This window comes from Sinocyclocheilus grahami, unplaced genomic scaffold (genome assembly GCF_001515645.1).
Source record: "Sinocyclocheilus grahami isolate Dianchi unplaced genomic scaffold, SAMN03320097.WGS_v1.1 scaffold62.1, whole genome shotgun sequence".
NCBI lineage: Eukaryota > Metazoa > Chordata > Actinopteri > Cypriniformes > Cyprinidae > Sinocyclocheilus > Sinocyclocheilus grahami.
This window is the reverse complement of record NW_015505241.1, coordinates 2293018-2310392: the sequence shown is the minus strand read 5'-3', so window position 1 is coordinate 2310392 and position 17375 is coordinate 2293018. Positions and strand designations below refer to the sequence as shown.

Sequence of the window (17375 nt, the reverse complement as noted above, 5' to 3'; positions counted from 1 at the left end):
TTATGCGCGAGTGCACTTGCTAAATGAAGGCGGATTGTATAAAATGGATTAAAAATAAATAAATAAACATTTATTAGCGAACTGTAGTTTTATTACATCACGTGCTGGCACAGATGCAGTATGTTAACGCCACTGGTCATCAATAAGGTGCAGATTTGGTCCTCAATTAGTGTTTCCAACACACTTTTTCACAGCACGCATCACGCGCTCAAACTCATCAAAAGTCAACAAGTTCCACAAGCAACAACGACATATCCAAGTGACTGCTGCAGAACGCACGCAAGAGAGAGTCGAGGCAGCACAGATCGCACGTCTCATAATTGAGTGGGAATTTACCGAACGTGGCACTTGCGGGAGTTAACACTGTATGCAATACCCGCAACCTCACACCAGATTTCAGGCCGTGTAGATAGGCAAGCATATATACAAATCATTTAGTAAGCAGAAATCCAAAATTTACCTTAACATATTAAGTTAGAGAAAGATGCGACTGAATTGATGCTTGAGGAATGCACTTCCAGCAGCCATGATAAACAGTTGGCGGTTAAAGTTTTCTATGCACAATTTGATTTGACGAAAGTCACGAGACCTATTACTATCTCACTATCCAGTCACATTCATGGATAAAAAATAAAATTAAAATAAGCATGTAACGACCACAAACAGAGGAAAATAGCGGAGTAAAAGTACCGATACATCACTTAAATTTACTCAAGTAAAAGTACACAATTTTTAAACTACTCAAAGTACAATTACTGATAAAAACTACTTAATTACTGTAACGTGAGTATTTGTAATTCGTTACTTCACACCCCTGTCTAATAGTAGCCTACCAAAATCTTATTAACAGTAGAAGTTAAATCTTACTGTAGTCTTCAAATCTGGGTAGTGGGTACTGTCTTATGTTTTAAAATCACAAAGGGAGTTTGGTCCCATCAGGCTAACGTGACAGTCACGACTCATGCAGCTGTAAGGTTTTCTTTTGTGTTTACTCGCGATCTTTACAACACGCATTACATTACGTATTTCATGGCACACTCGTTTTATGCGTATTTGGCGCCACCTATTGTTGTGGGTGTATTATTGACATGTCAAAGTCTAGACTCTGAATATAAGACGACCGCGTTTTTTCAGATGTATTTCCAAGAAAAAAAACATCGTCTTATATTCGGGTCAATACGGTACTCTTTTTTTTTTTTCACGTTGTGACAAAGTTCACTGAGGACCAATAAGTTACATAAAGAGAGAGCTGTCCATTTACTGTACATTCTCAATCATTTCAAGTGGAGTTGCTTGGTTGACACATTGACATTTTTAAGCCAATCACCTGAGCCGTAAATGCCATGTGATTACTCACTCTGGAGTCAAAGAAAAATTATGTCACAGCAGCATTAACTGACCGATTACCATTAACTGACTGGAAACCAACTCAGACTCAATGGAAAAATTGTGCCTGTGGCAATGATTATGATAATTATAATATAATTTTTTGTACACAATTTGCAGCACTTTCAGTGTGAAATGTCCAGTGGCATTAAAATGCATTCAGTTTTCAATTTTTGTAAAAAAGCAATAAAAGTTATTGATGTTTTGCTGCCTCTAGTGTTCATTTCAGTCAACCTGCAGTGAATTGATTGTATAAGTAAGTTTTTGGGGTTAACAAAATTGGAAGTAGAGGCACATTTTTCCAGTGAGCCTTTGGATAAATGTATATGCTAAATTAATAAATGTAAATGTAAAATAGGTGTTCTGAGCCCTAAGCGTGTTCCAGTCAGCCAGTCAGAAAAATTGAAGGTGGTTCTCTGCACGTCAATGATTTTGCTGACATCTCTTTGGGGGATGGGATTTTTTATTTTTTGTAGAAAACTCATGTTTGAAGTCTTGTAAAAGTATCATCGCTTATACAGCAGCTTGAACTAAACATGAGATGGCATTCAAACCCTACTTACTTCTGTTACATGATATTTCAGAGTGAAACCGAATATTCAAGAAGTCAAAATATGGGGCAGAGCTTAATTTTGTCTAACTAGAATTGATTGGATGGTGAAAGATGGGTATTTCAAGTCAAGGTCAGTTTGTTTGCTATTAATTTATTTGCTATTAGGCATTAATTTACTACACTGTGTTTTAGGAAGACTGTATTACCTACAACAGTATTAACAGGCTATTAGTTAACTTTATTTTACCTTTCCGCACTGGTAATCATGCACAATAAGATTAAGAATGTGTATTAAGCAATGAAAAAAGGTCTCATTTATATTCAAAAATCCATTTTACATTGGGATTCTTGGGAGTCGCACTTTCATGCAACTAATTGTTTCACACTAATTATGTTTAATAAGGTCAGGCGTATTCAAGACTTCATTGTCTGGTGCATTACACCATCACATCAAACTGGATTATATAATAAATGCTTATTTTTGGATTAATATAATGTGTACAGAATTGAGCAACTGCCATTGAGATGAATGAATGGGAATACAGTTTTCCCCAGATCTTAAAAACCTCCAAAGATGAGCAGTTGAAGTGTGGAATGGATATTTGGCTGGACCAGGCCTGCGTAGCTCACCAATATACTGTACATTCATATGAAATTTACATAGAGACAACAGCTTTGCTTGTGATACTGTGAGTCACTGTACTGCTTTTCATGATCGTGTCCTTTTTTCCCCAGTATGACATACCAATTGCATTTCAAACCCACTAATAAATTGTTGAGTCACAGTCTGCCAAATGCATCTGCTTCACTAGACACAGAGAGCAGCTGATTGTCAACTAAATCATGATTCAGTCTTCATCAAAGATGTTCCAACATGTGCTGAAGTGATGTCACTTTCTCACTGGGCCATGCCTTTGTTGGATATTCATGTCAGTTGTTTAAACATGTCACTTCCTGTTCTGTCACAAGGAGACGGTTGTCAAGTTGTGACAAGATGTTACAAGCCTGAATACGCCAGCTGAGAGACTTGAAATTATATATATATATACACAGTATATATATATATATATATATATATACACAGTGGGTACGGAAAGTATTCAGACCCCCTTACATTTTTCACTCTTTGTTATATTGCAGCCATTTGCTAAAATCATTTAAGTTAATTTTTTTTCCTCATTAATGTACACACAGCACCCCATATTGACAGAAAAACACAGAATTGTTGACATTTTTGCAGATTTATTAAAAAAGAAAAACTGAAATATCACATGGTCCTAAGTATTCAGACCCTTTGCTCAGTATTTAGTAGAAGCACCCTTTTGATCGAATACAGCCATGAGTCTTTTTGGGAAAGAGGCAACAAGTTTTTCACACCTGGATTTAGGGATCCTCTGCCATTCCTCCTTGCAGAGCCTCTCCAGTTCTGTCAGGTTGGATAGTAAACGTTGGTGGACAGCCATTTTTAGGTCTCTCCAGAGATGCTCAATTGGGTTTAAGTCAGGGCTCTGGCTGGGCCATTCAAGAACAGTCACAGAGTTGTTGTGAAGCCACTCCTTCATTATTTTAGCTGTGTGCTTAGGGTCATTGTCTTGTTGGAAGATAAACCTTCGGCCCAGTCTGAGGTCCTGAGCACTCGAGAAGGTTTTCGTCCAGGATATCCCTGTACTTGGCCACATTCATCTTTCCCTCGATTGCAACCAGTCGTCCTGTCCCTGCAGCTGAAAAACACCCCCACAGCATGATGCCGCCACCACCATGCTTCACTGTTGGGACTGTATTGGACAGGTGATGAGCAGTGCCTGGTTTTCTCCACACATACCGCTTAGAATTAAGGCCAAAAAGTTCTATCTTGGCCTCATCCGACCAGAGAATCTTATTTCTCACCATCTCACAACTCCATGCGGGCTTTCATGTGTCTTGCACGGAGGAGAGGCTTCCGTCGGGCCACTCTGCCATAAAGCCCCGACTGGTGGAGGGCTGCAGTGATGGTTGACTTTCTACAACTTTCTCCCATCTCCCGGGTTCCCTTGAGAAGTTTCTGTTTTGGTCTGTGCACTTGCAATGCTTTTTCGTATTTGGTCACGTTGTGTGTATTGCAGCGTGTTTCTGTATTTGGTCGCGTTTTTTGTATTACAGCGTGTTACTGTATTTAGTCGCGTTTTTTGTATTGCAGCGTGTTTTTGTATTTCGTTGCGTTGAGTGGATTGCAGGGTGTTTCTGTATTTGGTTGTGTTTTTTGTATTGCAGCGTGTTTTTGTATTTGGTTGCGTTGAGTGTATGACAGCGTTTTTCTTTATATGGTTGTATGGTGCTGAGCTCCCTCGGCCACCATATTCTACAGACCTTTTGTAGCAAAATTATATTAAGTTGCTTCGTGCACATTTCATGACACTTTCACAGTGAAATGTCCAGAGAAATTTTCAATGGCATTAAAAGCATGTTCAGTTATATACGACACAGATGAACATGAATCTGGCAATGATTACGTTGGTTGTTGTACATATTGCAGCAGTCCAGAAATTAAATGCACATCGCAAGTGCAGTGCTGTACCAGGTGAGCTACTGAGCAAGTTTACAATGTCAGGAAAAAGCCATATGGAGATGCAAAATGTATTAATCAATGTCAAAATGTATTCATTCATAATATAGTATTGCTATTAATTGATAATCTGCCCCTGTAATGGATAATTTTCCTGAAAAGGAATACTTGTTGTTGGTGTTTTACATGGACTAGTGGTCATTTCAACTGGAAAGTGCAGTGAATTGTATGTATAGGTGCATTTTTTCAGTACGTTTTTCCTATGTTTCCTATGTTATTTGAGGTATGAACTGATGCTTTTCTACCTTCCTCTCTTTCTGACTCATAATCAGACTGTCAAATCACATTTCCTGTCTTTTGCTGTCCCCCGCAGAAGTGGCCCGTTCCCTTCCTTAGTGTGTGGGAAAAGAAGCCCAAAAATAGCCCTTTGCAATTGTGTATACGGACATTTGTATTAACAAAGGTTGAATAATAATGGCTCTGCTTGAGTATTGAAAGTTTCAAAACAAAGCTTAATCTCAGTTTTGTCAATTTACTTCAGTCTTAATGGCTTTCAGTTCTCTGTAGTGGTTTGACATAAACTCAAGAAAAAAGGTTGCATCACCATTATTTTTTGGATCATTTATTATATTTTAGCTCATAATGCAGAAATATCTCCTTTAGCTACACATCTTGTGTTATTTACAATGGACTCACATGTAAACTGTGGAGTTATAAGTCCCTGCTGTTCCATTGAGCCTGCACCTGATCTGGCTCAACTCAACCTTCATTGTGCCAATACTTGCCAAATCGGTCCAAAAAACAAACAGCTGAATGTCTAATGTTGGTCACATTGAATTATTTCAATTAATTGTGTTGGGAGTATTTTTCTATGAATATTACATTCTTAAAATGCAGACTATAAGTACATCTAAGTAACTAATTCACAGTGCTGCCAAAATATTGCTGTTTGTTTGAGAATCCCATTCAGTCTGACAACCTATTTAGGCTATTTTTGGAGTTTTCACTTAACCAGTGGGCTGCTCTATCTTTAATGCTCTTATCTTTATTGTTTTGTGTTTTGATACTTTGATACTGATGCACTTATTGGAGCTTGACAGACACAGTCACCATCATCTCATCTGACATTCATCTCCTATTGTATTTTATCAATGAAAAACATGACCAAATAGGTTTGAAGTGACGTTATAGTAAGTTGTGACAGAATTTTCATTGTTGGTCAACTATTCCTTATAACCCTTGCCATTCGTATTGGGTTTTTCTTTGCCTTTAGCCCGAGAAACTGGGATAGGTTTAAGTAACTTGACTAAAAATATTATTATCTACGCTATTATATTTTTTATATGCTCACATTTTTTCCCCATTTGTCAGTTGCTTTGAATTCTTTGACCTGTTAAATGATTTCCCCCCATTGTTCATCAAATTCACCCATTTAATAAATTAATTAATTAATAAATAATTTTAGCAAAGGCCATCATGCTACAGCGAGAGAGTCCTTTACTGAAATATCTCCCAAGTTCAAATGTAACTCAGCAAAACAATATATCAATTCCAGAATCATCTGCACTATAAACATAAGCCTCATTTGAATCGTATAAACCTTTTTATCTTTCAGCCTTTTATAGTTCCTTTTTCAGGAGTACTAGATGCAGACGCTTGGTGTGAAAAACAAAAACAAAAAAACAACAACAATGCTATTTATAAGAGCGCATAAGTGGCTATAAAAAAGAAGAATAATTAGACTTGCAGCATTGCTCCATTTGTGTCAAAAAACTGTAGAGCCCAATGCTTTTGTGTGGGAGTGCTCATGTAACATATTTTATGTGCTTCATTATACTTTGTCACCTCAACAAAAAGTGTATTTTTATGTGTATGTATGTAATGTGTCTGAATATAGCAACTTCCTTGTGTTTATGTGATTAGAGCCTAAAATTCATGTAATGAACTCAAGTGAAATGTCACTAGTCTGTAAATAACAGCATCCTGGTCTTGCTTTGATGAAGAGAGGTTATTTATTTTCTTCTCGGCAACCCTTCATTTTCTACTTTTGGCCTGGCCATCCATTACCATAGCACTGACGCTCGCACTTCAGCATGCTCATTACTGATGCAGTTAGTTTCATTCACACATCATGTGCCATCAGTCAGGTCAAGGGCTTGCCCTCCATCCGTCAATCCACGAATCAAGCTTGCAACTGTTTCTGTTTTTCAGGGATCTCCAACAAAGCTCCCAGAGAGCCAACGCTATCTCATGTCCAATTCGTACGCATTTTACCAGGTGGCTAATTCGTATGAATTGTACGACATCACTTGTACGATTTTGTACAAATTCTGTGGTGTGGTCCTTCGAACAAATTCCAATGAATTTGCCACCACGTAATATATTAACGATTTTTCATTTTTTTGTATGAATTTGTACGAGTGAGGTTTTGCGAATTGGCCACCTTGTCAAATATGTACAAATTGCCGTGAGATTGGGTTGGGAGAGCTACCTTCCTGTAGACTTCAGTTCCAACCCTGCTTCAACACATCTGTTAGTTATTTTCAAGTAACCCAGAAGAGCTTTATTAGCTGGTTCAGGTGCGTTTGATTAGGGTTGAAGCTGAACTCTGCAGGATGGTAGCTCTCAGGAGCAGGGTTGAAGACCTCTGCTCCTTTTTATCTTATTTACACACATTGGACACTATGCTATCTCATGCTGTATTAAGGTAAAAGCAAGAAGACTGTGAAATCAGTCAAAATCAGAGCTCCACAGTTTTGTGCATTATAATAGTGGAAATGAGTGTTGAGATACTAAAAAAGCTAAAACAGAAAGTTCTGGTAGTTTCATATGTTGTATTTTACACACTAGAGAAAGATGGGACAGGTCAAACACTTCCAACACTATTCAACTAATAGACTGATTTGTGATTTGTGTGACAATTTGTGTGACAGTGATTTGTGATTAATGCCGTTTTTAAACAATAATTTCACTAATGAATCATTAAGGTTCTCTGAACCTGTTTGGCCAATTCATTGAAAAAGAGCTAATAGTCATCTCAGAAGAACACATTGAACATTCCGATGGCAAGTTTTACTCTACACAAGCACTTTCAGCAATCTAATCAATGAATATATTGCATGTACACTACTAATGTATATTCTAAACCAAACTCAAGTAAATTCATAACAGTTTCACATTTTGGCCAATTGGTGGATAATTTCTTTGAATTGAGATGATCTCATTTGCACCTTTCATGATCTGCTGATGTCCCACTGATGGTTAGGTTTAGGTTTCAATTTTATATATATATATATATAATTTCAATGACTTGGAAAGCAGTCAGCTCTAATATGATTGACTTTACACAACTTTCGGAAGAAAGAGCATCTTTTTTTCTAGTCTGTCTGGAAAAAAGTCAGAAATGTCCAGACTGATGCAATAAGCACTTTTGAGGATGAAATAATCACTGGATTTACCAAAGTATGCAAAGTTAACTTCAGAGGCTGGTTTATGACTTCCACATCATTATTTTGATTATTATTTCATTATTTAGTTTTTCTTTGTAATATGGACATATGAAAAACAAACAAACTTTGATTGGTTTACACGTGTGTCAGAATCAGGGGTGTTTCCTCTGCAAGAGACGCAATGTCTTCATAAAACAATTGGGTGCGAAAATAATCAACAATACAAAAATTAAACACTGGAAAAAGTTATGAAATATGACTTTTAAAAGTCTATAAATCACTAATTTTTTCTAAAGTGACACTGTCCAACAGTGACACCAGTCATTAAAGTTACAGTGAGAGGCTGTTTCTCTTGCCTCCCCTGAGCCTATATTGAGTTTTAACAGACCTCCTAAAGCATGCATTGGGTTTGGTGGGTGCTAACTTGAGAATGAATGGGGAAAAGTCACATGAAAGGAGGCAATGCCTCCATTGCACTGTGATTGGATACAGTTGGTTATGATTGCTTCACGTGATAAATCAATACATGTGCGTTCCGTATCCGCTTAATGGTGTAAATCATTAAATGATGGTGTTAATGGAAGACTAATTAAGCAAACAACACACCAGTGTATACATTCCAGCATGTACCAGACTTTGCCATCTCAAAAGTCTGCTTATTTTATATTTTCATAATTCATTTTGTTCAGGGTTCATTATCAAACATGAGCTATTGCAGATGTGTTATAACCGGAGATCTCATATATTCAGTCATGTCGAATAGTTATTCAAAGTATTACAAATATTGTGATGGTTAGACAGGATCTGAAAGCACATGTGCAGCATAATAAATAGTAAACTTGAATGAAAACACATTCTGCATTCATCAGATTTCCAGCAGGGTTGGGTGGTGAATGAATTCACTTTGAGCCATGTTTATCGCTTAGTGAATATTCATCCTATTGGGTCATGGCTTTAAAAAATGATCTATTCCCTAGATGTAATGAATGATGTTCAAGAGTAATCTAGAAAGATTAATTTTACTTTTTACTAATAACAGTACTCTCTGGCATCTGAGGTAAAATGTCAATATTGTAATACTTCTGCAGTCTCATGACCTCTGGCTATTTTTTTTTTCCTGAATGTTTCTTTATGTTTTTATGTTATACAAAATATCAAACTACTTTTGAAGCAAACCCAAACTTGGAAGTGCCTTCTTTGCAGCATCCTATTACCTGATAGTTCACATAATAAAAGAAACTGCATAATTTATGTGGTTGGTTGGTCAGACATTTTATTGGTGGACAGTTTTTGGCAAGAATTATACGCAGACATCTGGCTGTTATTCAGTTGCACAAGGTCATGCAAGCTTGGAGAGAAAAAGTAGGTTATAGTACTTGGAGCTTGCAACCCTCCAAAAAGAAAGAAAAAATTGAAATCGCATCATATGACCCCTTTTTTTTAAAATAATTTACTCATCATCGTCGCCCTCGAAAATCATTCCCACCTTCCTCCCTTTATAATGATCCTGCTCCTGATCAATGAAATAAACAGGTGCCCCATCCTAGAGGGTAGTTGGTACTTGGGTCCTTTTCAGAAACATATGGGGCTGATAAATATACTGGTCAGTTTTTAGGATACATTTTGAGGTTGTTAAAAGCATAATAACATTTTTCAAAGTACCTGCCAGTTGCAATGAAACAAACAGGTCATCATCCTACAGGGTGGTTGATACTTGGGGTTCCTGGGAATTTGGGGCCCTAAGGCATGTGCCACAAATTGCAACGTTTTCAAAAACTTTAAATGGATAGTTCACAAAAAAAAAATCATAATTTATAATTTAGTCATTCCTACGTTGTTCCTACCTTTCATCCCTAAACCACGATCCTGCTCCAGATTAATAAACAGGTGTCCCATCCTAGAAGGTGGTTGGTACTTGGGGCCCTGGGAATTTTGGGCCTTAGGGGGTGTGCCACAAATTGCAACATTTTCAGAAACATATGGGGCAGATAACGGTGCTCAGAAGTTTTAGGATAAGTTTGTGGCTGTTGAAACTGCATGATACAGCTTTAGAAATTATGTGTAATTTACATGTAGAAAATGCATTACAAAATTACACTTGAACTCTGTTGTATGGATTTGTAAGGAATTACATGCTAGATGAGATGGTGCTTATATAGGGCTGATAAAATTTCCTCTCAAAAGCCAAAGTCTCATGATAATTTTTATTTTTTTATTTTTTTTACAGGCTACCAAGAGTGCAGTTGTAGTCGACATCATACATATTGTGGGTGGATAGGGGATTGTTAAAAAAAAAGCTGTGATTCTGTGACAGTGCGGGGGCAGGAGCAGCAGGGAGTCGCATACGCACAGAAACACACACACACAAGCAAAACACACACACACCCCTCAGAACTACAGGAGCACAAATTCATCCCCCACATGCTCACTAATGCCTGCACTGTGTTGCAGTAGTAAAGCCAGCAATGGTTGGTGCAATATGCACAATTCCTATCTATCAGAGGTGAACGAAGAAATGAAGAGGAAACATTCTGGGTACTTTGCCAGTTTTAAACCTCTCCACAGTTTGTGTCTCTCCTCAAAGTTAATCTACTCTGCTGTGATTCCCAGGAAATGGTGGTGATTGAGCTAGAAAATCTCACAATGTTTAAAGTTAGTTATTGTTTTATACTCACATTTTTTATATTTGTAATTATTATTATTATTATTATTATATCATTATATTTTATATTTTACAATTTATTTATTTTATCATTAATTTGGAAAAGCTCACTACATAACTAAAATCAAATTTGCCTTCATCGGGATCAAAGTACCAGCTGCCAGTTGCAATAAAAACCTTAAAGGCATAGTTTGCTTTAAAAAAAAAAAAAAAAACCTTTCTTTTTAGATTTTAGATTTCAGATTTGTCATGACATTACAATAATTCCATACTGGCCGCATATTACTACCTATATAATATCTGTGTCTTAAATTTAACATGCTTTTAGTATCAAAGGTTTTGGGTATATTGGCAAGCATTTTGTTGGCAACAGTATCGACAGACCTTCAGAGTATCACAGAATTTGCCATTCAACTTGAACTGAAATTTGACTAGGATCACTCAATTTCTCTGTGCCCTGTAATAAATCGCACGTTAAAATTGAAGAACTGTTTTGTATTAGCCATGTTCTATTGTAAACATACATGAATTACTATATTTTCCCAAGATAGACATACATCGCCTTAGCCATTTCTGGAAGGAGTTGATTTTTATCGCCCAATTCAGTCCTGCCGGTGAGGCCACAAATGCATGTTGAAATAAGATACCACAAACTATGTTCAACATGGGAGTCTTGTGAATCTTATTTTCCAAGTATTGCTAGATTAATTCCTTGATAAAAGCTTTTAAACCCATGTCGTGTTTAAATATTTTGTTAGTGGGAAGTTTTATTTTGATTGTCCCTATACTGTATATTCACTGGTGTCCACCAGAGAAGCAAGAAAATATTTACTATTTTACAATGGCGACAACTCAGTTTTGTTTTGCTGGAGAAAGCACACAAATCTGCTTCAAATTTAGTGAGCTGCCTTGCTATCTACAGTACTGCCTACTATATAGACACCTAGCTTTGAAGGCAGTGTCTTAACCACAATGGAACCTCATAAGTAACTGATTTCAAACATTCTACTTGGCAGCAATTTTGGCCATCACACAAATAGCACTCCTCATTTGAAGAACAAAAATGGGAGATATGCTAGCATTTTGTGTTTGATGTTAGCATGATTCTGTGCTAACCACCCAGGGCTCTAACAAGCTAAAAAAAATGCATACTACAAACAAATATTGGTTAGAAAGGTCATTTTTTATTGAGTTTATCAATATGTTTTGGTATCAAATGGGATAGGATAAGTAGATTTATAATATCAACATTTATCTAAATTTGTCTGACAATTTGGATTAATTTTCCCCAATGCAGTGTTGCCTTAGATTTTGGCCAAAAAGTGTCTTAGAAGATCTTACCTTTGAGAACTGCCAAAGGAGTGGGTTCATGATGCCTTACAATGTTTTCTAACTTGGCACCTCACTACGTTTTGGAGTTGCCATTCTGCTTTGTCCACTAATTCATACTAAATTCCTAAAAAATCCCCTTCCCTCCGAATCTCTGTGCCATCCTCGCTTGGTGTTCTTTGGGTAAACATTGCCTATCAAACATCAAATCCGATTCCATTTACAATCAGCAGTTTTTTGCTTTGTCGCCCCCATTGCCGTGTCATCTGGATGGAAAGATAATTGAGTTTCGCTGCTTCATGAATACATTGATGCCAGCAGAGCCTTTTAAAAGCCTGGCTGTGTGCAGAACTCTGACTATGACCTGTCCTGGTCCACTAGCACTCTGTGTTTGGTATCAAATGGGATAGGATAAGTAGATTTATAATATCAACATTTATCTAAATTTGTCTGACAATTTGGATTAATTTTCCCCAATGCAGTGTTGCCTTAGATTTTGGCCAAAAAGTGTCTTAGAAGATCTTACCTTTGAGAACTGCCAAAGGAGTGGGTTCATGATGCCTTACAATGTTTTCTAACTTGGCACCTCACTACGTTTTGGAGTTGCCATTCTGCTTTGTCCACTAATTCATACTAAATTCCTAAAAAATCCCCTTCCCTCCGAATCTCTGTGCCATCCTCGCTTGGTGTTCTTTGGGTAAACATTGCCTATCAAACATCAAATCCGATTCCATTTACAATCAGCAGTTTTTTGCTTTGTCGCCCCCATTGCCGTGTCATCTGGATGGAAAGATAATTGAGTTTCACTGCTTCATGAATACATTGATGCCAGCAGAGCCTTTTAAAAGCCTGGCTGTGTGCAGAACTCTGACTATGACCTGTCCTGGTCCACTAGCACTCTGTAATATTAGACTGCGCTAAGACAAATGCATAAAGGCCTTGAGTGCTCCTACTGCCTCTCAGTACCTCACACATACACATACACTCATTTGCGCTAAAAGAAAGAACCATGTGAGTGGGTAGAGAGCGCAAGGGACTGAAAGGGTAGAACCCAGAAGGAAAAACAGGGGTGGATATAATTGGAGAGAGTGATCGAATGTGACATGGAGAAAGAGGGAAGTTAAAACAGAGAGGATGATGAAAGGCGAGAGATCTACAGTCTCTTATTAATATCAGCCTACCACTTCAAAAGCAAAACAAAAGCCCCTACTGTCAACTACATCCACATATTTTTCAATCAAAAGGCTTGTAGAGTCTTAAATCTGAGGCTTTAGGTAGGCCACTGGCGGACTGGACAACCCTGCTTTCCTTCATGGGAAAATGAACCCATTAAATTCTGGTACAATTTGTCTTGTCTAAAACTGGAAAGGAAGTTCATTTTCAGAAGCGTGACATACCACACAAAGGTGCACTTAGACATACTTTTTGAAGGTATTTACAGAAGCTGCATTTACATTGAGCCTAATATTTTGAAAGCTTTCTTGGCACATTTTAAGATATTCTAGAAATTGTGACAATTATGGTGTGTCATGCTGTGCTTCCTAACATCTGCAGTCAGCTGACTTGCTTTCTCTGACAGAACCATTCAGAGGGCTCAAAAGCTTCTAACTGTTATGTCAAAACTGACACTAAATTGACAGTAGTTTGTAGATGGGGCTCCACCGCAAGTTTAGTAGAGGGTCCAAGAGATTTGCAGGAGTTAGCCTGAACAATTCCATAGCTACAACAGGTCATAGAACACCACCGCAATAAAGAGCAGTAAATGTACCACACTGATAGCTGCATGACTGTGTCTGTCATGTCTGTGTGTGTCACATGTTGGGTGTCTCAAGTCACTGTGTGTCCCACCCTCCCCCTCTGGTTGTCTGGTAACACTTGAGTCCATCCTGGAATGGACAGTAGGGGCTTAGGCCCCGAGACAATCACTTCATCTCTTTCTCTTTGCCCTGAGGGGCACAGTTGATGAGAGAAAAGGGAGGGAGAGATTGACATTGACCCACCCCTAGGCCACACCCCCCTGAGCTGGAGGACAAGGTCACATGGTGCCTGGGCTGCAGGCTGACTCTTAGTTTTCTCCTCCTTTCTGCAGTGAAGAGCCACCCTCCCCTTCTCCCATTGCAACACCATCACCTGCCGCATCGCCACCACCTGGGGTGACTTCCACCAGTGCCATCCAGCCCGAGGTCCAGGTGGCACCTCAGGTTGCAGGGAGCACCGTGACATCTGTCGATACAGGAGGGGGAGATGGGGATAGAGATGGAGGTGAAGCACAAGAGAGAGGGAATGCAGAGGTGGAGAAGGAAGATGTGAGGGTACAAGTGATTGAAAAGGAGGAAGAAAAACCCCAGGCTCACCCACCACAACCAATGCAGCAAGACGTTAAAAAGGAGACAGAGGAGCTGGAAAAGGAAATAGCAAGTACAGGAGGCACAGGAAGGAGGCCAAGCTTGCATCACACTGCTTCGCCAATCAGAGTGCAGAGGAATGGAGCATGCTGCCACTCTACAACCTCCGACTATGAACTCTCGCTCGACCTCAAAAACAAGCAGGTAGGGAGCAAGGCACTGTGGGATTGCGGTCTTGAGGATGTGTGAATGTATGCTTCAGGCTCTTGAGGATTGGCTGTTGTGCTTCGGATGGTTGCTTTTAGTGGCTGAGTGTGTTGGAATATGTTGAAAATGGTAAAGGCCACTGGACTTTGCTGGAAGGTTTACAGGTTGATCATCCATCCTCATCTCATACACATCCATTACTATCTCCATCAGCTTTCTAACCTATCACAAGGCCTACACGGAATCTGCACTGAATTCTGTGGAATTATGGTAAAGTGTGTGAAACGGAATTGAAGAGTATTGGAGGCCATTCACTCAAGGTGTGTTCTTGCATTACAAACACCTAAATGAAATTGAACAGAAGGTGCATTTATAGCCATATCAACTACCATACACCAATAAATAAAAAGTTATTAAAACATTTTTAAAGCATTTAAGCTATTTTTAACTTGGCACAGAGTTTTAGAAACCAGGTACTTATGTCTAGTGCAAGTTTGCATAAGTCAAGAATGGTGGGGGTGGGGAGGGGGGACACAGATGGAATGCAAGAAAATTTTTTTGGTAAATTACCACATACACTTCAAATTAGTCACAAAAAATGCAAGGGACAGGATAAATCTATGGAGCTTTCTGTAAAATTCACAGATTCTATGCAGGCCTGCCTGCAATTCTTATTGTATTGTTTGGGGACCGAATATCAATCGATTAGCAATTTGCAACTCTCTAGTTTTGTACCAAAACCCAGTTAACTGCCTACTTGAATGGCTTTTTAAGGAATCATACATTTAGGTATGCTCAAGAGAAACTGCTGTTCCAGAAGGTAGGCAGCATGCTTATGCTTATATTATGTTAGCCTCATTTGACCAAATACTAAAATACACTGCAACAAGCGCAGTGAAAAATCCATTCTGAGATGGTAGGTGAGTCAAGTAAAACATCAATTACAAATTTTATATATATTCACTATTTTTTCCCAATAATTTTGTGGGCTCTGTATTTTCTCACTTACTATAGTATCACATTGTTAGCTCAGCAAATTTCTAATTTCAAACTTTATTGGATTTGAGTCTTCTTTTTTTGTGCATTGTGCAGAATTGCTGTCTATACGGAATGATCCAAATTAGACACTTGTTAAACTCCAGGATACAGCCTATGTAGGCAGTAGACTGCATGTCAGCTCACTATGTTTTGGAACAGAGTTATATCTATACTGGGGCTCAATTAGAGCGCAGACATGTTTCTTTTCCGAATTTAATGCTGAACTGAAAACACCAAGGCAGCCTCATTCAGGGGCTATCAAAGGTTTGAGAGGGGTACATTTGAGAGATGAGATGACAGAGATAGAGAGGGCAAAAGCGACAGCAAGGTAGATGGATGGGAGGAGAGGATGAGAAAAGGTTGTGTTGTTATGGTAACACAGATGTTCTCTTAAAATCTCCATCCTTCATTTGTTGTCATTTTCTTGCTGAGTGTTCATATTGCAAATTGCATTCCCCACCCCCACTGTTTTTGCTCAGAAATATCTAATAGAATTATGTTGGCATTACAAAATGACAGTGATTTATTCTGCTTTTAATATGAGTACAAAATCAAATTATATTTAAATAAAAATAAATTCTGAAAGAGTAGCGTTACAGATAATTTGGCAGAAAAAAAACAAACTTGATTACATATAGCTGGGGACAAAAAGGGAATTCAGGGAATCTCGGAATGCTAAGGTTTTGAGGAGGTCCAATTGCAATGAAGTAATTCAATCTTAAATTAAAATAATTAGAATGATTTCTAATAATAAATAATTACAGTGAATTTTAGAAAAGATTCTAATATTACAAACACATTTTTAATAGATGTTGGGAAGCATGCTAAAAACCACAATTACATATACCGTATATAATCAAAGTAAATTTCAAACAAAAAGTTATATTTAATTTATATATTTTAAATTAAATGAATAAATTAACTAATATTTATTTAATCTAATTAATTAATTAATTTTATTTGGGTCAAGTTGTCACTATTAATTTGTATTCATTATTATTCATTTTATGCAACACATTAAATTTAATTACTCTTCAATTTAAAATTGCTAAAAGGTTGTTTATTGGCAGGTTCACATTGTGAGAGGTTAAACCATGCAGTGTGACAACATACCCTATGGAACGATATTCCGGACTATTTTCAAAAGGAATTGCAAATTGTATTTTCAATTGCGTTTTCCATATGTGGATGCATAAATTGTGACATAATCCAAATGCAATTGTAAATCGTGCATTACCATTTGCATTTTCGCTTTCGCAAACGCACAGTGACTGCCAAATTTCAAATGAAAAAGCAAAGTCCATTTGCAACTGTATTTCCCATGTCTTAGGAGTTATGAGCCTGTCATATTTAAATAGCAATATTAATTACCACGTCTGCTTTTTCACTCTCGCTGCGTCACGCATGTAACCTGGCAAAACTCAAATGGAATCGCAATTCCTTTTGCATTTGAATTTCCGATGTCTACATGGAAAGCTGCCAATCATCATCAGGGGCAGGACTATACTATGGGGCGTGTTTGTATTGGGAGGTAACGTCACTCACAGACGACCGTGCCGAATGCTCTGATCAATGGAGGTAATGGGTAAAGGCTCCGCTAAAGGCAGCTACCACTCAGTTTCGTACCTGTGTGAACGAACAGACAGTGCAACCTTCTTGGCACAATACATAATTATGTCTTTTTTACCCCAAATGTAGCGATTATCCCCTGCTAACAGCGGGAGCCACAACGGTATGCACAATAAGTCAATATTCACTATTAACCAAACGCTTTTCACCTGTCTCAGAATCTTTCACTGTTTACACTCACTTACACTTTTAATCCGTAATAGAGAGTGTGTCACACCTGCCTCAAGACCTTTTA

General features: G+C 37.9%; 1 protein-coding gene across 1 annotated transcript in view; it reads left to right on the top strand.

The window, feature by feature from the left end:
* The window catches only part of LOC107584743 (IQ motif and SEC7 domain-containing protein 3-like), a 176959-nt gene that overhangs the window by 80474 nt on the left and 79110 nt on the right, over positions 1 to 17375 (top strand). Inside the window, exon 4 of the mRNA XM_016271460.1 lies at positions 14011 to 14470. Coding sequence (XP_016126946.1) covers positions 14011 to 14470 — 460 coding nt within the window. The remainder of the gene's footprint in view (positions 1 to 14010; positions 14471 to 17375) is intronic.